The sequence below is a fragment of the Xiphophorus couchianus genome, chromosome 21 (genome assembly GCF_001444195.1).
Source record: "Xiphophorus couchianus chromosome 21, X_couchianus-1.0, whole genome shotgun sequence".
Classification (NCBI taxonomy): Eukaryota; Metazoa; Chordata; class Actinopteri; order Cyprinodontiformes; family Poeciliidae; genus Xiphophorus; species Xiphophorus couchianus.
Genome location: NC_040248.1, coordinates 17,235,593 through 17,262,808, shown reverse-complemented (window position 1 = coordinate 17,262,808; position 27,216 = coordinate 17,235,593). Strand labels below are relative to the sequence as shown.

Here is a 27,216-nt window from a genome sequence, read left to right as displayed (position 1 = left end):
ATGTTATAGATACTGTTTCAAAAAAACCCTAATTGGATGACTTCCTATTTCGTGGCTTTCCATCTCCGTCTTTGCAGAGCCGGGAAAAGAGGAAAACACTACAAAGACGTGGCTACTGTGTTCTCATTATTGGACGTGGGAGTCAGAGCATGTCTCAGACATCACCAATCCTAAGCTGCAAGGGAACCCCCTGGCCTCCCACAATCCCCTGCTCTATAATTGTCCTTATAAATGACGGCTGAGAATATATAATGTATGTCCTGATCTAGTCTACGGGTCTCATTTAAGAGATTTTATGCTTGATTGAGATCTGGGTCACTGAGTGCAACCACAACTTAATCTCTACTGGTTTGTGTAAGAAGCAACAGCAGCCTAAGGTTATTACAACATGCATCGATGGATGAATATTACAAAAGCTACTGTATCTATAAGCTACTGAACCTGTAGATTTTATTTCCTTTGCTTTCTTTTTAATATAACCACATCCCAATATGTGGTTATATGTTGGAATATAATCAACATCCCCTTATCGGCAGGAAATTTGGCATATTATACATTTTGTCAAGAAATTACATTTTGGCTAACATTACATGTACTTGCTGATCAAGACCAGTACTGGTGTCAGAAAAAAAATAGACCTATTTTATTAAAAAAAAAAAAATGTCATACTTTAAACTTGAGACTGGAAGTGATGGTTGAATCGTTTATGCATTTTTAGCAATAAAATCTTATTAAAAGAAGGAACTGAATTGTTTGTATTAGCAATTTCTCTTCCAAATATTTCTTTCACTAGCATTAGTACCTACTACAGAAAGGGACCATTTTTATTCAATTACCCAAATAATCGTTTGAATAATTAATAGATAACATGATAGTTTACAGATTTAGTAACATTTTTAGGACATATACTTTGGTGATAATTCTGTCATTTTGTGTTCTACTAAGAACTACTACCTCTATTGAGGAACTTCTGACACATTTAAATGTTAAAAAAGCTAAGTTTACAATATTGGGTGGCATGTTTGTGTTGAAGTCCTTAAAAAACAATAACTGGGCAAAATTGGAAATGGAAATCAATATCAGTCTATGAAAGCCTGAGTGTTACATCACTACTTATTTCAAAGTTGTGTATCTCCAAATGTTATTTGGGAAATATTTCCATAATAACATAAAAAGAAAACAGCTGGTTCATTTGGTTTGTAGCGCAAATAGATTAATGTACCGGTAATCAAATAGCACGAGATAATGGTTGATTTTAAAATAAATGTTAAAATAATTTTTATGTATCACTTTGGAGAATTTACAATATTTTATTTCATTATAAAATCATTAAAATGGTCAAAATATGTGTGATGACCCATGGAAGCAAAGTACTGGCACATTTGCATTTTTATGTTTAGCCATATTTGACAAGATAAACTTGTGTTTATTACCAAACGATAATCTGTTGATTATTGAGAGCAAAGATTAATAGGGCAAAACATGAGAAGCTGTCAACCATCATTTTTGATAAATAATTACATTTGAGAATATAACAAAATCAATAAGTACTGTAATGTATCGGAGCAATGTCACTTTCTGCTAGGTTCCATTCATCTTGTCGGCTTTTTGTTCCATCAAGAAAATATTAAAGCTTAGAGGAAAGTATGTTGTAGCAAATGTTTGACCTAAATCTCCAAATCCCCCGTATGGATTTTCTGGCTCTACGAACTGACAAGATATCAGTGAGCCATAAACCCAAAATCCAAACTTCAATAATAATGTCTGAGACTCTACATCCAAGTTTTACAGCAGCAAAAAAAAAAAAAAAAAACCTGATGGAGTCCTGGAAACTTTTGCGTCTGGTTGGAGTCAGACGGCGTGGCACGGCGGTGCAGCACATCTGTGGAACAGCTGCAGGGAGCTTGGTTGCAATTAATGCAGAAGAAAAGAACTGGTCATGTATGAATCCATGCATATGGATGAAAGTGTGTCCTACCCCCCTAAATCCGCTGGGATACCATATGGTTTGGGAGTTCATTGGGAGTGGGGACGGGAATAGCTGAAGAGATAAAGCTGGTGCCTCCGCAGTTTTCATGGGACATTAACTAGAGACGCCGAATCCAGACCGTCATCGGTGAACCTTCGCTGACCCCTTGTCGCCTTGCTCCAAAGAAAAATAGCCGACCATAAAACTACCGCCCACGCAGGCGTGACGGCCGGCCTGTAGGTTCAGATTAACGTGCCTCGTGTAAATTAGGCCTGAGCACGACTAGGTGGAAGAGCTGGACCCACATTTCATCCAGCTACACACTTATTACACACCTTGTGAGTGTTTTGGCACACTATAAATATTTCCCTTATTTGTCAGGTTACAACCACATGTTGGGGAGCCTGGCTATTTGGCACTGTAAACAGAGATACATGACATATCGGCAATAACATCGGGTGATTATGTGAACTTATGGGGGCTAAATACAAATCCGAAAAATTGAACAATGTATAAATTCCCCTACTTTTAAATTGGTGTGTCACAAATTTGACTGTTTGTGTGATTTGTGAAAAAGTTTTGCAAGCAACGATTTCCACATGGCTGTATTTACAAAATCTTGGGATATGTTGATCTTATCCTGGAAAATCAATGATAAGATCAAGATCAAGACAAGACATACTGACATAATTAACACCAAGAGGATCAACCTTTGGTAGGGATTTTGCGTGTGTACGTTTTTAGCTAATCCTTAGCTTTCCATGCTGTCGCTGCTTATCCTGATCGCCTACTGAGGCCCATCGCAGTAACGTTTATGACCTTCGTGTTGCGTCTGCATGCGGAGCTGCTTCTGCTACGCTTCCACATGTGGATCATTTGAGTATTTAGGCAAAAATGTTGCCTAAATATTTTTTAGGCAAAAAATATTTGTGTCCTCCAGTATCCCTATCTCCGTACCTGAGGCGGCTGAGGGGCCGCCTCAGCTGCAGGTATAGTGTGCCGATACCTGCACCTGAGGCAGTATAGTGCGCTGATATAGTACGCAGGTATAGTGCACTGATATTTCTAACACTGCGAGGTTCAAATGTTGGAGCAGAGGGAAAACTGGCTCATCATTCTAAAGTACATACAGCTATTATCCTGGCACATTAAGAGGAAATGTTCTATTTATGTGTAAATGACTGTAATGTTAATAGGCTCTGATGTGCGTTCAAAGAGAGAAAACAATCAAGTGAAAATAACACCCACAGTTATGAGTCAATACGGCTGTGTTCATTAGAGCTACACTGCGAACGAAGCTCTTCTTTAAGCGTGGGGGAAATTTTCATTTTTTTATTTTTGCCTAGCTTGTTCTTCTCAAAATGCAGTTGTGCACATTTAAATGAAGCTGCAACTCATACATCCTCCTAATAAAACATGTCTGACATGACTTATACATGCAGAAGGTCAGAGTGGAAGTGAAAGCACAATACATGTCAACTTGAGTGAAAAAGTTGCATTTCTTTTCCTACAAAAAGCAGTTTTTTTGCCTATAAAAAAGAAGCTTTGCAGCTTTCAGAGTATTTGCACCAGATGAACTCTAAAAGTTCCCAAGCATCTGCAGTCTGCACCTACTGCTAAGATCTCTGCTGTAATGACTTGGCGGAGACCGCAATCCAGTCTTATAAAACAATCAAGTAGGATGGTGAGTAAAGCCGAGTGGCGCAGGCCAAATGGCTCGCAAAACCAACAAAACCAAGCGTATAATTCATGGACCCGACCAAGCACTGAGGAAATTGCTGTTATAAATGACAGCAAAGCAACACAGGATAAGCAAACACGAGACTGCACATCATTTCTGAAATGTAAGCCATCAGTTTAAGCTGGTCTTTATGTCTCATTTGTAGGCTTTGGCGAGTTCTGAAGGGAAATTTATCAGGGTCTGGAGTAATGCAAACAACTCTAATTATGAATCCAGATAAACTTCTTTATAGTTGGACCGCTTCCTGTGCGAGGGGGGGAAAAAGGTGTTAACACGATACGTCAGTCATTTCGGAGAAACCTGGCCACACTTTCACCGAGGAAGGAGAAATATAAGAACCACCTGTTCCTCCGGGGGGGAACGAACTAACATTTTGAATCCAAGTCAAACTCCTTTGTCGGTTTTTGTGCTTGGAAATATCGCTTGACGTTCTGAGACGGGGATTACGCTAAACAGGTGAGCAAATGACCGAGTCTTAATGCTGTTGGTGGTCCTAATGAGGTAAAGGTGGCGGAGCTTTACAGCTTCGTTTACGAGAGTCCTGCAACAAATCATCGCCGTCTTCCAGCGTTTTCGCGAGGATTTTGTTTGGACCTTTGGAAAAACGTGAGCTGGTGCTGCGGAAGCATTTGGAGCTGTGAGAAACGTGAGCCAAGCAGTTTCGACAACTCGGTCCGAAACTGGTTTGCTGACATTTGCAGCTGTAAATGCCTGAAGGGCGGGTTTTTTCGGCACTTTCCACATCCACATGCCCCTCTCATCCATACGGTAAAGGCTGAGCTTCTGTACAACATTCACGTTGAGATCTTTTACACACAAAAAAATCTTATTTTTAAATACTTGGGTTACTATTTGAAACACAAATCAAGGTTTTTCTGGCCTGAAAATAACTTTTGTATTCAAATATAAAAAGGTGTTTCTGCTGCCAATCACTGATCCAAGACAATCAAGAAAATATTGGCCAACTTCAGTCCTTGGCTGATTGAATGGTGAATTTCCAGTTTACTGTATAATGATGAAGGTCTTAAAAAATTGTGATACTACAACTGTGGGTAGGTAAAAAGGTTGAGAACCAGAAAAAAGCAAAGACTCCAAAGCAAAATCTGCTTTTTTATATTCGAGTTAAGTTTCATCTAACTTTTAAAATGGACTGTAAAAATGGGATTCTTTTAACAGCCCAAACTTTACTATTGTCTGGAGATTTTAGGGTTTTTTTTAGTATTTTTTTGTCTAATTTCTAGTGCAAATATCTTAGTACACTTGAAATAAGATGCGACTAACTTACAAGTAACTTCTCATCATCATAGGAGCTCGTTCCTAAGTCAATAATTTCTTAATATTGATGAGTCAGTTCCACTGACAGATTATTTCACTTGTATCAAGGGAAAAATGTTTTCTTATAAGTGAAATAATTTGCCAGCGGAACTAGCACTTTTTCATCAATATTAAGGAGTTATTGACTTAAAACAAGCTCCTACATCTTGCTGACAGGTTATTTGTAAGTTAGTTTTGCCTCTAAGGTATTGGCACTAGAAACTAGACCAGAAATACTTGGTAAAATTTTGTGTTTGTATTCTATCATGCTACTTTAAAATTATTTCCTTGTTTAGACGATGTTTCCATGCCCTGAGAATATCACACTGGCACAAATTCACGCTTGAAATTGGCCAAATAGGTATTAAGTTTAGAGTGATCTGATCAGAATTGGCCCGCAGAACTGTGATCGTTTCATCTTTAATTTTACTAATTTTTTTAAGACCGTCTTCTTGACTTCCTAAACTCAAAATCGCCTGAAGATGGCTGAACATTGTCTCTGTCTCGAGATGAATAAATCCCATGATCCTCATCACTTTATCAGATCGGGCGCCTGCCCTCGGAGGCACTATAGCCTGCGAACATCATGTGAAAGAGGCAGGGAGAGACTTTAGGCTATAATGAAAAAAATAATAAACACAATCTGGGCTTTGAGTCTACCAGCTCCGTCTCACAGCCAGATTTATCTCATTCGGAGAGTTGAAATGAAAACCTTGGTGTCTGGAGAGCAAACACACAAAGAGGGTTTTCCAAGCCTCCGTTCCACAAGCCTCCTATTTAACCAGTGAATGGAATCTATTTATATCTGCTCGACAAATTCACTCTCACATAAAGTAAGATCACAACATCTCCACTCGGTGAGACTCACACAAGACAACTTTGTGCTGGTCTTAAGGTTAGAATGTGTTTCAATGCCTTGTCTTCACCGGCTTCCATCAAGGATGAATGTTTTTTTTTCTCACTCACTGGGGCGAAAGCACAGCACTGTTCATGTGTTTGCATTTGGTTTTGGTCAAATTTCCACTTTATCCAAATTTCTAAACACTGGTGCCACGGATAGCCTCCAAAGAGCCCCAACAGGAGAGAAAAGCGTCCTATGTTAGTAGCTTTCACCATTTTTATACAAGAACTGCCAGCCAACTTTCCACCAAATGTTTGATATTACCTGCCCAGGCTAAATCTGAAGCAGATTAGCAGAAATAAATCCCACCCAGTGTGTATTTATGCAGCCCTCCAAGCTCTTAATGATCCATTCTTTATTCGCCTCCAGTCGGCAGAATCTGTTCTTTTCCAGGCAAACCTCAAACTGACAGACCATTCAAATGGTTCTGCGTTAAATCTGTTGTGGTTGTTTCAGGCAACAACTGATACATTTTTCGCCAGAAAAGTCAGGGAGAAGAAGTCTACCTCGAGGCGTGCAGGGCCGTGTGATCGCTCTTATCGCTGAGAGACTCAGACGACGGGTAAAAGGAAAACAGCTGCGAGGTTCGAAGTGAGCGAAGAAGGCCCCGGGTTTGTTTTGACACAACAGACTCTCCGTTTACCTTGAAGACGAACATCTCCCTCCTCAATATGGCCACCGTGTTGAAGCCTCCGTCGCAGATGTTCGGTATGGCGTTGGGGTGGGACGGCCTGTCTCCTGGGGGCAGCCTCGGAGGTCGCGTCTGCCTGTCTGGTTTGCGGGGATCCGAGGGAGGATTTGAGCGCGGCGGGGGCGCCGTGGGCAGAGGCTTGGTGGGCTGGGGGTTCCTATCAGGGGGCCCTGGGGAAAGACGGAGAAAAGAAATCTCACTTGTCGTCACACTTTTAATCTGCAGAATGTTGTTTTTACCACTTTTTTTGACAAGCTATGGTGGAGGGGAGTGGGGAGAAATTGACGTAATAAATCCCACCTTAACAGGGTTATGAATGTAAAGTCAACATATTCCCATGGTGTAGAGACATTATAAATATTTCATCTCTCAATGGTGCAAAAGAAATGTATAATTATTGTTTCTATCAGGATTTCACGTGGCACAATTAACTATACCTTAGAAATTCTTTTTTTTAATAAATATCAATTACAATTTTTTGAAAGGAATTCCAAACTTTTTGGGGGTTCATCTCTGTGTATATAACATTTTCTCATTCATAATTCATCTTTCTGTTTCCCTTTAGGACACAAACATGACGGCCACTGGGTTGGACGAGAACCAACATTTATCGAACCGTAGAGTTTAGATTTATGTCCCAAACCTCGGGCTTCTGAGGCGTTTGATAAGCTTGCAAATACATGCAGCACAGAGAAAACCAAATGACATGAAGATATGTTAACATTTTTCTAACACAAATACAGGAGCAGATAGCTTAACCTGTTGAGGAAATAAAATAAGAAGGGTGCAGAAATGAGTTGGACTGTAACAAGCACAGCGCAATGCACCCTGCACCGCTCCTATCAACCGCTCATCCCAGATGATTTGTACTTGACTCACCCTGCACTTAGAACAAACGACAAGATGGAGCTGGAAGATGTTAAGCAAAAGCTAAAAATACTTAAATGATGGTCTAAAAATAAAATTATTGTCTTGGCTCGGGCCTATAACTAAAGTTAATCTGTTGGGTCGAGTAGGATTGGAATTTTTAGGCTCGATCTAAACTCTGTCGTACCACGCCACACAATGATCGGGATGCTATCATTAAGTGATATGAACATATTTATACCTTTTTTTAAAATCTTTCATACTTGAAATTTTTTCTTTAGTTTTTAACATAAAACTGTAAAGGGGTAACACACAACAAGTTCAGTATGTTATAAAGTAGTGCTTGCAACTTTAACCATCTTTATGACATGCTAAACAGATGTCTGGAAGTTGCAGAACATTTTTATAAATGTAAGGTAATTATGAAGTTTGTTTTAGTCAGATGAGACACAAGATGGTTTCAAATCCAGTCACCATAAGATCCAACACCAAAAGCGAGCAGATCTAATACTCTAAACTTATTATTTTGGGATTTCTTTTCTCACTGAAAACATGCAGAAAAATGAAGGTTACATTGTTTTTCTGAGTGAGGTTATATCACTGCCAAAAAAATAAAACAATGCAAGTCAGACACCATTACAAGGGGTCGCCATTAAACGTAGCCAAAACTGGATGTGCCAATTAAAATCAGTTTCAAACTAGGTTTTCTTGAGCTTTCCTCTTCTGGGAAGCATTCTCTGTGATGGGTAGAGATGAAAAAAATATTACTTTTTCCTCGCTGGATGCCTGAACACGGCTGAGTGCCATTCAACATTGATGAGGTACATGAGAGAAGGAGTGCGACGCGTTCATGGGAAAAACAGAGAGAGGAGAAGGAGGCCGAAGGACCGCAAACAAGTGGGTCGTGCGGATGAATAATTGAGCAAATGATGATGCGTGAATAACACACTGTAACTGTGAGGATATGAGTTACCATGTGTTGATTGGGGTCACGTGGGGCACCATGCGGGAATAGACAACCGCGATACGAAAGATGCAAATGTGACAAACGACCCCGTCCTGAAAACGCCCCCAAACGGCTTAAATCGCTGTTTTGGAAAAGTAAAGAATCGACTTAACGTACTTCTGACACCAAGAAAAGTCGGACTAGATGAATCGTGGGACAAACTAAAAAATGGGTGAAGCATTAATCTCGCTGGATTAAGATCCTGTCCAGTCGGCAAAACTCATCAGCTGATTCACATGATACCGATTCTGTTCACCGACTGAGTCAAATCCCCTGAAACACATCCCTAGATTAGTGGAGCCAGAGTGCTGCGCAGTCATGGAAGCATGACATGTCGATAGTCATGTCGATAAAACTCGCAAATATGCACACACAACAACATGTTGGCGCAGAGCAGCGGCTGATTCACCGATCACACACGGAAACAGAAGACAGGAATCTGATCTGTGAACTCGGGTAGCTTACACACAGATTACACTGGCAATCTGTGAAATATGTTTGGATATAGCGTATTTGCGAGGCTAAATAAACGAATGGAAAGATGTTAATGTGCGACTAAGAAAATAGTACATTGCACTAGAAGCATAACGAACAATGACTGTAGTGATGACTGTAGTGTAGAAAAACACACTACAAACATTCAGACTTCAGATCCAAATGTATCCCTGCAGAAAATGAACACAATACGGTTTTTTCACTTTAAAAGCATACATATTTTAATCAGCACTGTACTAGTTACGTTTAAACTGGGAATGTGGCAGTTTTAATCTTGATCAAAACCATTAACCTTTGGAAAACCGTGTGCCATTAGCATTAACAAAGGTTAGAATGTTGACTAGTGAAAAGTGGCTAAAATGGCCCAGTTGGATCCTTGGTTTTCACCCCATAAGGGGTCAAATACATTGTACCCCTTACATTTTACAGGTACAGTCTCTGGTAAAACTGGACTCTAAAACATAACAGAATATCACATTGATTCATATATCAAAGCATAAACGTAGCGTATTTACAATTTACTGCCATCATAAAACTTATGACAGAAAAATAGCAAAATCAGCAAAGTAACAATCTAAAAGAAATGTTAAGGTCTGAAAAATAGTTAGAAGTTATCAATATATTCAAATGAAAACTTGCCTTTTATTCACAATATACAATGTATTAATCATACCTAATTTACTGCTTCTTGCCCTAAATCAAAAGATGAGTTTCAGACAAAGATGTAGGATATAAAGCTTAAATCACAAATCTTTGAGAAGCCATTTTAATATCACAAAATCTCATCTTACAAGATGTTGTGATCGGTGAATAAAAGGAAATGCACATAAAATACTATGATCCCAAACTCAAAACTTGTGATTCACTAGGAATTGAGACGAACATTGATCCAGTTCCTAATTTGGTAACATCTTGGTGTATCCTCGGTGAACTCAAGCATGCCTTTGTACACAGGATATGAGCAAGAATTGTCTCTACAGGACAGGAAGTCATTATCTTCAAAGCCAATTGAGAAAAACATTAACTGTCCATGAATTAAAAGTAGGAAATAATTTTGCTTTAGATCTTCATATGATCTACGATAGTGATTCAAGTTCGACATTCATTCTACGAGGTCTTATCTTCATTGAAGATTGTAAGAGGAATATAAATTATCTGGAGAACAAAAACAACCGAGAGGCATTTCTTCCCGAGAGAGTAGACATCAGCTCTGGAATATTAAAGTCTCTCCTCACCGTTGGGCAAATCTAACCGGTGTCAAAAGTTGTATTCCCAGAGTTTCTTGTTTCCCCCTCGACACTCCGACGGACTACAAATAAAAGTCCTAAACCCCTCGTAAAGACCGGTCACTGCCTCACTCCATTGCGCTGTCTTCATTTGGACTGCCTTCACCTAGTCAAGACTTCTATTTGTAATCCATCGTTGCACCTTGTTCCTGTTTTGTTCCGTGAGTTAAATTGGTGTTGCCATGAGGCAGAAAAGAAGTGGGCCATCTGCAGCAAGGTAGAAACAAGGCGGAGAGGAGATGCCATCACTCATCCTGCCCTTCAACTCTTGGAAGAACGGAGGAGGAGGGAGGAGAAGAGACAAGTAAAACATGAGAGGGATGAGGAGAGATTTGATCGCTTGCCCGGGTCTGTCATTCCCACAGGGACGTGCCCTGACCATGTAGGCAGATGGCAGGTTGTTTTCCGTGAGTGTGTGCGTGTGTGTCCACTGAGTCGTCTCAGTGGAGTGGGACTAGTTTACAACAACGACAGCTGAAACTCAACACCATCACTTTCCATCAGCTCCACAAGTCAGACAGATTGGCGGTCGAGACGGCTTCAGCATTCGGAATAATTAACAGTAATAGAAAAAAATGTATATGTTACAATCCTAAATTAGGAACTTTGCTGGTTCTTACATAAATCCTTCACCGTTTAATTGAATTTCACACTTCTGCCCTGCAGCTCTGTGAGCTTTATGACAAGACAAAAGTCTCTGCAATCACTCTGTCAATTCAAAACGGGTGTCAGCCAAGAATGTGTAGAGTAGGGGCTGCAGTGATGAAGCAGACAGTGGTCTTAAAGGTAGATCTTTGTGCTTGATGTAACTTGTATGTGAAGAGATTTTCAGATCTAATGGTTGAAACCTAGCAACCTTACTTAAGCATTAAGAGTGTTTTCACACCTGATGGTCCAGTAGACTTGGTTCGACTGAGGACCAAAACTGCAACATCTGTTACAGTTTCAAATGGTGTGGTTCACTTCCACACTCCACTGTGCCAAATGATCCAAACTAATTGTAAAACCTGTTCAAGAGACTTTCCAGGCAAATGGACTAGAGCTTGATTAAAGTGGACTAAAAAGGGTTGATGTGAATACACCATAAGAAGCAAGTTTACGGATTGTAGCCTCCAAAAATGACTGTGTGATTGCGAGCCAGGGACTTTCTGGATGAAGTTGCCATGTTGCACCAGTCCAGGTGTGGGTTCTCTGAAGGTTCTCTGGCTTTCTCTCACCGTCCGCATGTTAGGTTAATTGGCCACCCCGAATTGACAAACCCAATCCTTCGACCAGTCACCCGATGCTACAGCAGGTAGAGAAAATGAGCAACTAGACTGAACTGCATAATGCTGCACTAACTAAAGGATCTTTAAAAGGCAACGTGGGATTTACAAAATCTTTATTCTCCCTGTGAAAACAGAACTGAGCATTCTCAATGCCTTTTTTTTTGGCATCAGGACCGCTTCGGGATTAGACGAGTATGAAAACCTTAATATATGGACTCTTAAGACCTGGACTGAATTACTGCAAACTGATTAACTATTTTCTAAAACACATTTATGGAACCAAACAAAAGGGGACTCTTAGTTTTTCCACCAATTTGCAGCCTCATCTCATTCTTGGAAGCTAGCATTGAGACGATACTTGCTTCATGAGCCACAAGTATCGTCACACTCCTTGTCAGAGTGAAAGAGAGAGAGAGGCTGCCCATGAAGAACTAGCTTGCCACTGTTTTTTAACTGAATTCATCTTGTCTCTAAAATAGACTGTAATCGATGCAAATTTAGAGTTGAATTGAATTACAGTGGACAAATCTAATATTCCAACAATGGCGTCTCTGTTAGCTCTGGCCTCAGCGTATATGGAGCCCTGAACCATCTGGATACCAACATCCAGATAGTGGAATAAACAAGCGTTGATAAGAGATGGGTTCACTCAGGGATTTCATCCAAGCAAACCAAGTCATGTCAAGCAGAACTTTTACTTATCACACAAGTCTTCAAGGATTAACGGTTTGCAGACATGAATGAAAGAGGTTGAATCAACAAGATTTAAAACACATCTCTCAATCTAAGGCGTTTGGAGAGAAATCATGACATCAGTATATGCTGTTGGCTCCCTTATGTTTGCCAAGTTTTTCAATTCAACGCGTCATCACACACCTACACCCTCATAAAGCAGATCAAAAATATAGATACAGTTTCAACCCTTACCGTAAATCTTCTGGATTCCCATCAGGTCGTCCATGGGCAGCTTGAAGTTGTCCGTGTCCATATACTGGTAGAACGGCGCCATGATGGCCGTGGGATCGTTGGAGTGCTCCAGGCCCAGTGCGTGGCCGAGCTCGTGGACGGCCACCAGGAACAAATCGTTACCTGGGAACAGAGAGACGAGGAGGGAGTGAGCAGAGCGGAGGGAGCAGCTACCGTGTTCAGCGCTGCTTTTGGCTGCTGCTGGCAGTGAACTGTTTTGTAGCATCGTATGTCCCTCACAAGCAAACAGAGATGAATAAAAAATCTTGGCTAAGCTCTTTTTTGGTCACCTTGCAGCTTGTCAGTTTGCACCTGTTCCGGTTGGCAGTGCTGGAGTAGCTGGTGGAAATACAGCCAACTTTTCCAAGTGCAGTATTGACTATTGAAAAAAAATAGATGCTATAACAGTAATAGTTTTGGGTATTTCACATTTAGAAAGTAACACAGTCCCTGTATGGCTCTAAAGTGACCAAGGACAGATGCTGTATTTTCACTGCACTGATATCCTAAACCTTTATTAGCCATATATGAATATATGCATAAACTCGCCTTTACTGGCAAAAGGAAGCGCTTTACTTACCCTTAAACACAGGTAAGAGGACGACCTTTTGAGACAGTATCCATTAAAGCAATAGATCAACACAAGACAATATTTTGTTTTTTACAAAAGTGTAATTTATTTATATTTGACAACACTTATTCTTAAACCACTAAAATCCAGTTACCCATAGAAGCGTAGCTTAGCATATTTAATAATTCGGCTGGTAAATACAACCATTAAGCTAGATTCGTTTTAGGGGTATAAGAGTACCATAACTTCCGGAAAATAAGTCGCTGTTTTTTTAACACGCTTGGAGCACGGTGAGTCAAACATTGAAGCGGCTAATAAACGAATGTTTACAAAAGAGACAAAAGCGACACTGAGAACGACAACGAAAGAAGGGGTGAGGAAGTGTGAGGTTGTTCAATTTTGATATCGAAGAAGATAAACTTACTGGTTTTAGTGCGGAGGAGGAAGATAAAAGGAATGATAGCAAAGATAAAGAAATTACTTTTTCTGCTTGGCTACTGCATTTTTTCTCATGAAGTGCTCTTGTTACAGGCACTGTTTGAAAAAAAAAAGAAGAATTTTTGCTACACATTTCATTAAAGTTAAAAATGTTCTGTGTAAATATCCTATGCTACAACATAGACTACTGCAGCTTATAGACCAGTGAGGCCTATTTAGGTACACTCTATTTTTCTTTTCGAACTTTAAAAACAACATTCAGATGTGCCCTATAGTCACTTGTTTCCATCTCGCATCCCTTATTGTAAAATTCAGAACCGTGACGGTTGAGTGTGGAAATTTGATTGAACTTTCAAACATGTTGCCCCATCAGCGCTCTCCTGACTCCCACCTCGCCTGCGTCTCACCCTCCTCCGTCTTTCTTATCACATTCGACAGGAATGGAAAGGAGCATCACTTATTTACGACAATTCCCAGTAAAGCGGGGCACTTATCAGCTGCAAATCTGTCACATGAATAACACATCAGCGGACGGACCCACCGGTTCACATCACTTCCAAGCAGGTACAGAATTTACGAACCGGGCCGGCTCACGCAAATGGCTCTAATTGGGAGGCTCTGAGTGATACCGGACTCCATAAATGTCAGCGAGTTTTTACAGGCTTGATGTCTTTGACAGTCAAAAAAAAAGTCCTCAGATGACGACAGAACATTTACACAAGCTTGTAATATCGAACAAGCATCTGGAGATGTGGTTTAAATCAAACAAAGAAAGGAAGCGACTTTTAATCTGGGGGAGCAGGAAAGCAGACATGCGTCTCACAGAGAAACTGTCATTCGTAGCGAGTACACTGAGACAGATGACTGGCTCACTTAATCACCAGTGACTGTGAAGCAAAACAGATACATTAGCCTCAAAACACTGGCAGATGTAATCAAGTCCTGGTGAGACAGAAGTAAAACATTTAGGAGGAGATTTTGTAAAGTGACAAAAAGAAAAAGAAAAACAACGGGGTAAATGTGCAGTCTTAAATGATGTCCTGGATTCTTTCACAGTGAAAACATGCTTTTGTTTTTCAAACTCAGATAGATGGGATATTTTTCAATTTAGAAAAAAAAAAAGCAGAATGGCAGAAAACACATTAATTAAGGCACATTTACTATGGAATAATAATAGAAGAATAATTGATGCTTTAAATACAAGCATAAAGCATGACAGTGTATTAGAGCCGTGCAAAGAAAATAAAAAAATAAATAACATTCATTTTTAGTCTTTACTCTTGTAATATTATGACTTTATTCTGAAAACACTGACTTTATTCTCATAATACTACGACTTCAGTCTCATATTATTTAGACTACGTTGTCATATGACTATTCTCATAATAAAGTCTTACACTTCTCGAAATGTAAGACTTTATTCTTGTAATTTTATTCTATTTCATTTTTCTCTTGGTACAGCCTGAACGCTCCATCGTAAATAGGATAATGTCATACAGTTTTAATTTAAATTGCCAACACACAGTACGATTATGAATGAGCAGGGCTGAAAAAGCCATGAATAAGACTTGCTGTTAGTCACAATTTTTATTTATTTAATTTTTTTAAATCAACGGAGTACACATGCCAACACTGTAAAGTCTGATTCTACACTGGCTCAGGTCACATCAGTGGTCCAAACAGATTGATGGCCTGCCTCTGTCGTTCTCCATCTCAGCCTCCTGTCAGCCTTGACGTCTAGCGGGTCAGCTTTGAGGTCGGCTTTGTCGCTGTGTTTCACTCACTTGCGTAGCTCAAAGAATAGACAGGTTGTCACGTCGGCCCCCCGGGGCCATAAGTACAACTAATTATCGACTGGTGGGTTTACTACATGGACGTGACGAGCACAGAAGGGTGGGTGGAAGACGAGGCGGATGAAGGAAGATGAAAGACACAAAGAGCGAGGGGACTGTAAACAAAAGGGATAAAACAGGAGGAAAAGTTTGGGATGCAGAAGCAGATAAGTGGGAGAAAAAGATTCTGGAGCAGATGAACTAAGAGATACAAAAAAAGCATGTGGCGTACACTAAGTCTAAAGGGCATTGGGAGTGACGGCTATGTGAGGAGAAGTGGGTGAAAACCTGAACAAGCCGAGAAGAGGAAAATGATAAGGCTCGGCTCGATTTATCTTGTGCGAGGTTCCCGTGTTGCCGCAGATCGCAGAAGATGGAGATGATGAATTATACAACGCTAACCTTTGACCGATGCATTTATAACATCACCCTGCTGTCAGGGAACCCAAACACACACGTAAAGCAAAAAACAGAGGCTACATAAACAATGCATAACATGAAATACATCGCAAAGAGCTACTCGGGGGGCCTTGTGTGGCAACCCACTCAGAGCAACGTTTTGCTTTTAGTTGTCGTTCAGAAGCAGGAGCGCTTATCACACGGTGATTCATCATACCTGTATCTGCTGGCTTAGCATAAAATTTGCTTCTATTTAAAGCATGAAAGCTATTTTTGAAGAGGAAAAGTGGTGAAAAAGGACAAAAAAAATCACCTCTGGGTAAATTATTATTCTGGAGTTTATTTTTTTGTTACATAAAGTGGGCAATGATCACAGTGGCAGCCCGAGGCAGATGCAGTCTTGCAGAGACTCAGCAAGGGCTAGGTCAAGGTTGCTGTTAATGAGATAGTGTGGCTGAGTAGAAAGGAAAAAAAAGAGGAGAGATAAAGAGGGGGAAGATGGAGTAGAAGAGGAAAGAGGCTGGAGATTTATGATCACATGTACCTTTGCTTTGCCTTTCCCCACCGGGTTCTCAGCAAAGCAAACAGGACTTTTGATTAGAAACCTGAACCCTCTGGCTGGCTGTTCTCCATTATTTACCAGCACACTGCTGCGAACCATCAGCTGGTTGGAGGGGCGCGCCTGACATGACAAGACTGGATATGAGACATAACCGCACAAATAACAACAAAGGAATCTCACAAATCACAAGCAGGGGCTCTTGTTGATGCTGTTCAGCGGCTGTAATAGCGCAGGCTGTCAGCAGGTGCCTTCAGGAGCCCGTAACACTGTCTGACACTCGGCTGCTTAACTAAGCGGCCCCCTCGGTTCACCTGATACATGACATCTAACAAAAGAAAAAAGAAAAAGAGCAGAGGCAGCCCAGCAGGATACCCCCGCCTCTTGCTTCCTCTGAACTTGTTATCCTTCGCTTTAAAATGCTCAAGGTCACACCTTTGTCTTTTGCCTCGTTTGAGCAAATCTGAGGAGCTAGTTTCCGGCGTCACTTCCTCCCGTGGCATTACCATCATCTTAAAGACCCTAAAACAAAGTAGCTACAGCTCCTCCTCTTCTGTCTGTTGTAAAAGACGGCATCCAGCAGAGATGAACAATGTCAAAATCCACCACGCTTTTTGTAGCGAGAAACAGCTTCAGCTGCTAGCCTGCTTCACGTCGCCCAAGAGTTAGCAAACATAAGCACTCCCTTTGTCCCAGAGGAGCTCAGATGTTTTCCCCATTGTTCAGCTCCCACAAGTCCCTCTGCAGCTGACGCTGCGCTTTCAGGAAAGGACTCGGAAAAGGCTTCCAGTGTTAAATGATTTTTTTTCCCCCTGCGAGTGTAATACAAAAAAATGAGACGGTGTTTCTCTGGTGTCAATCAACAGATAAAGGAGAAAATGGTTATAATAAATTTAAAAAACACACACACACAAAGTAGTCGGGGTGTTATATGCAGAGGCAATATTATTGTTAAGTAAAGTGTCTATGGTAAATCTGTCATTACAATGCCTATAACACTCAATTAGGTCTGGACAGCAAGATGGGGTGAAGCTGCTCTCACAGCTAGCTAATATAGGTGGGCGGCATCAGCTAACTCACTCACTCTTTGGTAAGCTAGTGTAAGATGATTTATTCTTCCTTTTCAATTAATATGGTTTTATGTGAGATTGGTTATTTGCTGGGGATGTTGCATGGATGAGTGGGGGCGCTGTGCCTTCCAGAGGATATATTTCTTTCTTCTTCGGGGGTTGTTTTTTTTTTCCTCCAGTCTCTTCGGGGGCGGAGACGTTAGGCTGTTCGGTTGGACGGTGGAATAAAAGTCTGCAAAGCTACGCTATTCCCGCTCAGTGTCTGCTCTTTCTCTACCCACGACCTCTTATTTTCTGGTGATACAGTTCGAGATATCACTACGCAGTGTTACACTGGTGGCAGCGGGTTGTGGACGCTTTCAGCGATTGAAGAGGTGAGCACATGCTACGCATGCTAACCACAGATAGCTCATGCTGCACGTGCTGAGCGGCGTATATAGCGGCTGCTGAAGACGGACTTTTTTTTTTGCCCTGGCTCTCATCCTACTGCCGGTTACGGAGACGAATACACAGCTATGGCGAGTACTTTTTGGGATCAATTACCTTTTCATTCTGCAAGTAGCCGCACCAGGCCTCACTACAGCCACATTTTCATGGGGGATGGAAAAGAGGATTTTTCAAAATGGTGCAGACGTTTTGAAGTGACTGTTGCTGCTGATCCTGATACCACTGAGGACAGTTTGGTGAAGCTGCTACCTACATGTTTAGGAGGTGCTGCTTTTAGTTACTGGGATAGCCTGTCTGATGCAGTAAAAGCTGACTATTCCGCCACAAAGGAGAAGCTGAAGAGCGTTTTTGGACAAACTGCTTATTTGTCGACTTTCCAGAGCTACATTAATGCACGCAGTCGCCTTCCTGGTGAAGCCCTTCCTGTGTTTGCTGCTGAGATTTGCCGTTTGGTTGAAGAAGCTTTTCCGACTTACGGTGATAATGCTAAACAGGGCGAAAAATTTCGACGCTTTATTGCTGGTCTTGACCCATACCTTCAGCTGCGATGTCACGAGCAGGGTGTTGATACACTGGAGACTGCTCTAAAGTTTGCTATGCAGATTGAAACTGCTCACCAAGCTAGTAGAGTGTTCACTACCACGCCTCCTGTGCAGTCTTTGTCTACATCATTAGTTTACCCTGCTGTGTCACCTGTGTGGTCTACTCAGGTTCCTTCACCCACTCCTCTAGGAGTCCACTCAGCTACTGCAGATGATTTAAAGACGATGGCAAAGACTATTGAAACACTGTCGGACAGAGTTCAACAGCTGCAGCTGGCAGTTGACCGCCAGCGCGAGAACACACATCGCCAGGACAGGCGAGACTATGGATTTCGTCATCGGAGCCCCACTCCAGGTGAACGCCAGGGTGACCGATATTCATCAGATGGCTACTATGGATCTCCTCCACGACGTAGAGACTCATCGAACGACCGAAACGCACCTAACCACAGTTCCAGTTCATATGTGAAGGATGGACACAACCAGCAGGGTCCACGTACCCTATCTGGATCATCTGAACGCTACACGCAGGGCTACAGCTCTTCAAACAGAGGCTACGCTAGTCGTGGCCGCTCTCCTGACCGCTATGAAAGGGGCCGACGTAATCACTCTCCCAGCCCAGGGCGAGTACGTTTCCGGTCTCCTTCACATTCGAACCATGATCAGGTAAACTAGGAGTAGCTGACAATGAGGGCAAATTGCCAGCTACTGACTTCGCCCTAGCCCAGACACACAATGACACCTACCATGACACCGTTACTAGTGACGTTACAGGTTTGGCTGATGTAGAGAAGAGATATGTGTCAGTGGTTATTGAGGACACTGTAGTGCATGCTTTTCTTGACACTGGAGCGGACGTTTCAGTCATTAGTGAGGACTTTAGAATGGCTACACCTGCTCTTCACAGGAAGCCCATTGTAAAACGGTTTATTCCTCTCACTGGTGTCACAGGTGACCCCCTTGACTCTGTAGGCTCCATTTATGTGAACCTAACTATTGCAGATAAGCTCATGACACACACACTTCAAGTTGTCAGAAACTGTACAAAGCCAGTCATTTTAGGTTGGGATTTTATGGTGGCAAACGGCATTACAGTTGACACTCGAAACATGACTTGCAAGGTAGCAGGTACAGCTCTGCCACTAGTTAGTCCACATCTGTATGTTCCCTGCCTGACTGCTGTTTCAGTATCATCCACCGTTAGCATTCCTGCTATGTCTGAGAGGGTCATCACTGCTACTCTGGATGCACCCCAGAAAGGGTTGTTACCTAGCGGCTACATGGGTGTGTTTGAACCACATTATACCGACCAGTCTGCTGCGGGTATTGCATGGACTGTGGCCAGGGTAGAACGAGGTTCTATTTGTGTTAAAGTAGCTAATGTTTCACATAGTGATGTCATGTTACATAGTGGTACACAGGTGGGCCACTTTCATGCTGTCTTAGCAGAGGGCCAGGGTGAATTCACCATTATGGACAGTTCTATCTGTAACATTAATACTCAGACACCTGACGGTCCCAGAATAATCCCTCTTACAGATAGTACAGACTCGGATCTGACACCTCTGCAGAAAAAACAACTGACAGAGACTTTGACTTCTTTTGCAGATGTTTTTAGTCAACACCCACATGACTTTGGCAGGACTGACATAGTGACACACAAAATTACTACGAACGGTGACACCCCAATCTCACAAAGAGCCTACCGCACCTCTCCGGCCATGAAGGCAGAAATTCGCCGTCAAGTTGAAACACTTAAATCACATGATTTGATAGAGGACAGTTCAAGCCCCTGGGCCAGCCCAGTAGTTATGGTGAAAAAGAAGGATGGCTCTTACAGGTTTTGTGTAGATTTTCGTAAACTGAACTCTGTCACCGTTACTGACGCTCACCCCTTACCGAGAGTTGATGACAGTCTAGATGCGCTTTCTGGTTCGCAGTACTTTTCTACCATGGACATGTCTAGTGGGTACTGGCAAGTACAAATGGATCCAGCAGACAGACAGAAGACTGCGTTTACGACAGGTGACGGCTTGTACCAATTTAAGGTCATGCCAATGGGGCTTAAAAACTCACCTCCGACCTTCCAAAGGCTCATGGAGCTGGTTCTGAGAGGACTGCACTGGACGACTTGTGTCATTTATTTGGATGACATCATTTGCATGGGAAAAACCTTTGAAGATCACCTAGGCAATCTCACAGACATTCTCACTCGTTTTCGACAAGCTGGTTTAAAGCTAAACCCAAAGAAATGTGACTTTTGCAAACCTACTGTGAAGTACATGGGGCACATTGTGTCTCGGGATGGACTGGCATCGGACCCTGTAAATAGTGAACGCATCAGAAACTGGCCTGTTCCACGCTCTCCAACAGAGGTACGTGCTTTTTTGGGACTGTGTTCATATTACAGACGTTTTGTACATAAATATGCCTTTATTGCTCAGCCTCTGCATAGGCTTACCCAAAAACAAGTGGTGTTTGAATGGACAGATGACTGTTCTGCTGCTTTTCAAGCACTTAAGGATGCACTGACTTCTCCTCCAATAATGGCATTTCCCAACTTTGACCAACCATTCATTTTGAGTACGGATGCATCTAATTTTGCAGTTGGTGCTGTACTGTCTCAGACACAACAGGGACAAGAAAGGGTTGTATCTTTTGCAAGTCATGTACTTTCAAAAACAGAGAGAAAGTGGTCTACATATGACAAAGAACTGTATGCCATTGTGTGGTCAATTAGACACTATAAACATTATCTGAGTTGCAATCCTTTCACGATCATCACTGATCATCGTCCTTTACTCAGCTTAAGGAAGATGGACGTCACGCATGACCCTACCGGACGCAGGGGTCGTTGGGCATTGGAGTTGGACCCGTATCAATGGAAAATCACTCACAAAGATGGCAAGAAACACACAAATGCCGATGCCATGTCACGTATACCATTGGAGCAGGATTCAACTGAGGTGACAGTTTCAGCGCTGCCTGATGGTCACTCTCCTTCTTGCGGTACAGAAAAATCTGTTTCGCCGGCTGAGTTGCCATGTTCAGGCCCTGAACGTTCAGAGATGACCAATGTTGTACCACAAGTGTGTTGTGTGGACAATGATAGAACACATGTCAATATGGGGTTTGCCACATTACAACAGACATTATCCAATCAAAACATGGACATTGTATGTGCACAACTCTCTGATCCTGTTTTCTTTGAAGTGTATACCTGGGTGAAAAACAAGAAACGTCCCTACCTCAGACAGGTAAAAGGTAGAGTTCAGAGAAAACTTTGGTGGCAGTTTCCTAAGTTATCACTATGTAATGATTTGCTTTGTTGCAAAGGTCAGAGTGCACCGGGGAAACCCGAGGTCTATCAAGTGTTAATTCCACCTGCACTTGTTACAGAAACAATGCATTTTCTGCATGGTAATCCTTGTTCTGGTCATTACAGTGCTGAGCGTACATTTAAGAAGGCATTGACAGTGTGTTATTGGCCAGGAATGAGATCTGATATTGAAAACTTCTGTAATCTGTGTAAGACATGTGAAGCTTTCTGAAAAGCTGTACCAAAGCACAGAGCCCCTTTGCAATCTATCCAGACTGACAGACCATTTCAGTTGGTCTGTACGGACATTACTGAACTTCCGGTTACCTCTCTTGGTAATAGATATGTGCTTGTGGTACAGGACCATTTTACCAAGTATGTAAACGCCTATGCTATGTCTGACCAAAAAGCTGCCACAGTAGCACAGTTGCTGTGTGAACGGTATATACCTGAACATGGTGTACCTGAGGAACTGTTGTCAGATCAGGGACGACAATATGAATCTGAAATTATTCACACAATTTGTCAGAGACTACAAATGACAAAAAAAAGAACCTCTCCATATCACCCAAGAGGGAATGGTATGGTAGAACGGTTTAATCGGACTCTGAAAGAGCAGTTGGCCCGACTCATTCAGGACTACGGAGGCGAGTGGGACCACTACCTCCCTGCTGTGGTACTGTCTTTCAACTCTACTCCTCACTCGAGCACAGGGTACTCACCATATTTCCTTGCTCATGGACGAGAACCCCGACTACCTGCTAATGTCCATATTTCATCGCCAAAGGTTTCTGATTGCCCACAAAACTATGGTTCAGAACTGGCTACACGGATGGACGCTGCTTTTGAGACTGTTCTTCTCCATCGCGAAGAACAAAAACAAAAACGAGAGTACTATTACAATAAGGACACACGGTTTAGGCCTTATGCTTATGGTGATCTGGTATGGATAGATGACCCCACCACACGACGACAAAAGCTTTCTCCAAACTGGACTGGTCCATTTAAGGTTGTGTCTGTGGATGAAAAGGGGCTCCTTTACAAGCTGGTGGATGTAACATATCCTCAGGCTGCGACCAGAGTCATTCACTATGATCGTTTAAAACCTTATCGTAGCTCCACAGACACATTACCCACAGATGTCTCCCAGTCTGTATTTCCTCCAAACAGGGACACACTGCCGAGGTATACTGCTTTGTCTGGTTCATTGCCCTGGCTTTTTGGCCAAACAGCGGCAGCCCAGACATCAGGAACCACTAGGTCGTTGCCATCTTCACCAAGGAACCCAACAGGACTCATTTCCCATCAGCCTACACAACCACCCCCCAGCTTGCCGCCTTCTGGGGGTGCAGTTATTACCAGGCATGGGTGTACTGTGCGGAAGCCACAGCGACTGCTGTTATGAGATAAATGATCGTTGTTGTTCTTATCAGGGGGGGTAAAAAAAAAAAAAAAAAAAAAAAAACTGGTTCCGTTAAACCCAAACATGTTGACCGTTGTTCTTTATAAAGGTCTTATTGTGAGTTTGTGTCCTTGGTTTTGTAACCCCCCCAGGTGATATGTGACAGTCTGGAAGGATTGTGCTTTGGTGAAATTATTTTTTTATGTAACAACTTCATTTTGAAATGAGGACATTTCATTTAAAGAGGGGGAAGTATGTAAGATGATTTATTCTTCCTTTTCAATTAATATGGTTTTATGTGAGATTGGTTATTTGCTGGGGATGTTGCATGGATGAGTGGGGGCGCTGTGCCTTCCAGAGGATATATTTCTTTCTTCTTCGGGGGTTGTTTTTTTTCTCCTCCAGTCTCTTCGGGGGCGGAGACGTTAGGCTGTTCGGTTGGACGGTGGAATAAAAGTCTGCAAAGCTACGCTATTCCCGCTCAGTGTCTGCTCTTTCTCTACCCACGACCTCTTATTTTCTGGTGATACAGTTCGAGATATCACTACGCAGTGTTACACTAGCAACAACCTTCAATACTTGAAATTGGCAACAACCTTAGTTGAAGCAGGCAGCATCTTTGAGTAACTCATGCAGCAGCAATTTCAGGTTTTACCACTGCGCCTCAAAACGTCTAACTAAATAAAATACAGCGGCGTGGAGGAACAGGAGGAAATGAGCACAAGAGCTCAAGAGGATAAAACTAGAAAGTTCCCATCACCAATTTGGCAGTATTTCAGATACTTCAAACCAAAACTAATCAATAATTATCTATATTGACTGACATAAAAAACTTGTATCATGCTACATTTTTCGGCCATTTTGTCCAGCCCTGGAGTCCATATGGTCTTATAGCATCTTTAGTGACTATTGACTGAGTAACGGTTTGGCTTGGGGGTTAATGATATGTGTGACATTAGATATTTCAATCTGGAGAGACTCAGACGGAAAAAAACAGCGATTAAAAAGGTTTATTGACATGCATGAATTTAAAGTTCTTTGGCGCTCGGGCCCCGGCTGAGGACATTGAGCTGTGAATTGCGATCAGCTCGGATGAGCATTCCCGATGTAGGTTAGGAATGTCATCCCCCGGGACCCGACACTGGTGGTGGGGGTCGGTGAAGGATGGGAGCCTGAAGAGTGGAGGTGGAGAAGGGGTGGAGGAGGGTTGAGCGCAGCTGGAAAGCGGAAGATGCCATGGATGGAGGTCCTTATCAACTGGGCCTTGGTCGGTGATTGGACGTGACGTGGCTTGGTCCAGCGTTGATAGGTCGGCGGTGATGAGCGGGACACGCCGACTGGATGATGCAGGTGGGCCTAAAGAGTCTTCCAGTTTGAATTTGCGCCTAGGCTTCATTTCCACTAAAATCTATATTTAAAAGTGCAGATTTTCCATGTGTAATTTTTTATTTACAACAATACTGAAAGTTATAATTAATTTCCTCCTTGAAGTGCAATTGTAAAGTCAACAGAGAAGTAAACAACATAATTCTGACAGATTACAATATAGTTTATAAGTTTAACCATACCGATGCTACAGTCATGTGTCTGATTTTACCTTTACTGTACAGCAGAACAGAGAATTATGTTCACAGAGCTCTTACAATCACGTGTGACTGTATCATATGCCGACAGATAGTTCAACAATGTGGCAGGAAAAGGAAAAGGAAGAACCCGGAGAAAACCTGCAACACTGACACTAGGTGTTTGTTCAGGCCGGGACGTCACAAGAAATCAGTGCAACCTTGACCCTGAAGCAAGCTGGAGATCCCGTTTGCCAAGCGAAGGGGAAAATCAGATTCCAAAGGTGGCAGCCCAAAACAGTGAGCCACACAGGACAGTCTGTGAAGGAGCCCTGGGCTGTCCAGGAGTGCTGCGCTGTACTGAAAAGCAGCCAGGGGATCTCAGCCCAGCGGTCCGGCGTTTGGCTTAGAGGGGCCCGAGACACGCACTCTGCTCGCTGTCCAACCAGAGCTGTGCGCCTGATTTGACAGAGTGGCCATTGTGAAGGATTCAGCCAAAGTACAACGCTCGCATTCTGCTCCTTTTATTTTCACGCCTTCTCTGCTTCCAACAGCCCCTCTCAGGACAGAAAAGAAACATGCAGAGAGCCATTTGGTGCATTTTCCCAAATTAACCTGGAACACCACCACTGTTCACACGGGAGGCTTTCAGATGTCATCCTAAAAAGATGTAAAAACTTGTTTTCCCCTCTGAAAATCGGAATTAGTTTTCGAAAATGTGGCTTGTTTTTATTTATAAGAAAATGTTGTACTGTTTACATACGAATGCATGCTGAGTACGTGGGAAAGAAAGCAATCTGTGGCTCCCATTTCTTTTCTGCGCCCGTCGTCTCGCTCTGGGCTGTTGACACTGATCGAGCGACACTTGTGCTGCCGAATCTATTACACTTAATTCTCACGAGCTTGTCAGAGAACAAAACAGCAGCTGATGAAAGCCCCATATGCGCACTGGAGTAATTATTTATTTACAAAGACTGCTGCAGAATGGAACCCGGTGAATGGAAAGCTGCCAGGCGCTTGAAAATGTGCCCGTTTCTGTGCAATCACGGTAAACAAATTAAAAGAAAAGAGCTACACGATGCTACAAGGGAACACAGGGCTTTCAGTTTCTCAGATTTTTCTTAAGGGAGCACCCAAGACAGGCATGAGTGTAGGTCTACGTCGGACCATTAGTCTTTATTCATTCATTTATCGTGGTAAGCTGACGGATGGTTGGTGTGCATTTATGCACATCAGCAGTGGTATCCAGTTACCGCAACACGAAATGGTGGAATAAATGTTTTTCTGAACATTGTATCACTGCTCTGTATAAGACTTAATGTAGAAATTCAAAAACAGATCGGCCAATCATTGAGTTGATAACTGACATTGTCCAGTAAGATTGAACCAATTTCTCGGCCAGCTGATTTATCGGTGCCGATTTCCTTAATTTTGGGAGATTAGTGAGCGGGCAATACTTAAATGTGAAGCAGATCTTTCCCCCCGATGTTGTCTACCTCAACAAAGATCTAAAAATCAACCACTGTCCTCTTCTGCTTTCCCGTGAGAGAAGTTTGACTGACAGAATCTTATTTTACTCAAAAACATTGACCAATACCTGTGAAACAACCTTGTTTGTTTATCAGTCAGCGATCTTTCATGGCAGAGCAAAAAGGAAAAGTAGTTGACTTCTGGCTTATGATCAGAAGATAAGACCAGTTTCACATTTAAGTATTGCACAAAATTAAGAAAATCTGGGCCGACCTATTGGTGTAAAGTAAGTGAAAACATGTAAAAGCTGGTTATCGATTATAGATGGAGGTTTATCTTGTTATAAAATACATTTGTCTATTAATTATTGAGTGGAGGGTTTATTTTTACATCTCTACATTTTTTATGTGTCCCATAAGTTGAGATTTATTTAATACTCAGGTCAACATCATGTTTCCTGGAATGTGGGATGTTCCAGGAAACATTTGTTTACATTTTAACAGCAGATGTAACGTTTCTTCGATAAACAAGTTGGAATTAGGTTGGTTTTATTCAAAAATTCATGCGCTCCGCGGCTGTTACTTAAAATAAACATAGATACATCCAGCCACTGCAAAATTTATTGGACTCTCTTCTCTCCATTCATGAACACTTAAAATAGCACGGGTCTCTTGAAAGGCTTCCACCTCAGCTGTCACGTTTAGTTTCTTCAATAATGTTGACACATCTGATGCTTTTAGCTCTCCCGGAGCAACTTATGTTTTATATTTCTGCAGCTTTTTCAAACGTTTCGACTGCAAAAATAAACTCCTCTATTGTTTAACAATTCCTGTCCAGTTAGGTGGACAGGAATTCATGTTTCCAATAAATATTGGATCCAAAGGCACATTAATGGCACCTGTCAAAAAGTCTCCAAAATGTCTAGCTTTGCTGCTTAAGTCCTTGAAATGCGTAACATAAGTTGAATCAAAAATGATAATCCTTCAAGAGTGAGAAAGCTGCATATTCACATGAAATCACCTATCCTCGGCGGGATTGTTTACACTTTTTGTTCACTAAGCGTAATGCTCAGAAGGATCTGAGTGACTGGTAGGAGGCCTG

At 42.1% G+C, this 27,216-nt stretch overlaps 1 protein-coding gene across 2 annotated transcripts in view; it reads right to left on the bottom strand.

The window, feature by feature from the left end:
* The window catches only part of mmp16a (matrix metallopeptidase 16a (membrane-inserted)), an 82,556-nt gene that overhangs the window by 14,827 nt on the left and 40,513 nt on the right, over positions 1–27,216 (bottom strand). For both annotated transcript variants that reach the window (XM_028005060.1, XM_028005061.1), the window contains 2 exons: positions 12,466–12,627; positions 6,569–6,786 (listed from right to left, as the gene is read on the bottom strand). In XM_028005060.1, coding sequence (XP_027860861.1) covers positions 6,569–6,786; positions 12,466–12,627 — 380 coding nt within the window. The remainder of the gene's footprint in view (positions 1–6,568; positions 6,787–12,465; positions 12,628–27,216) is intronic.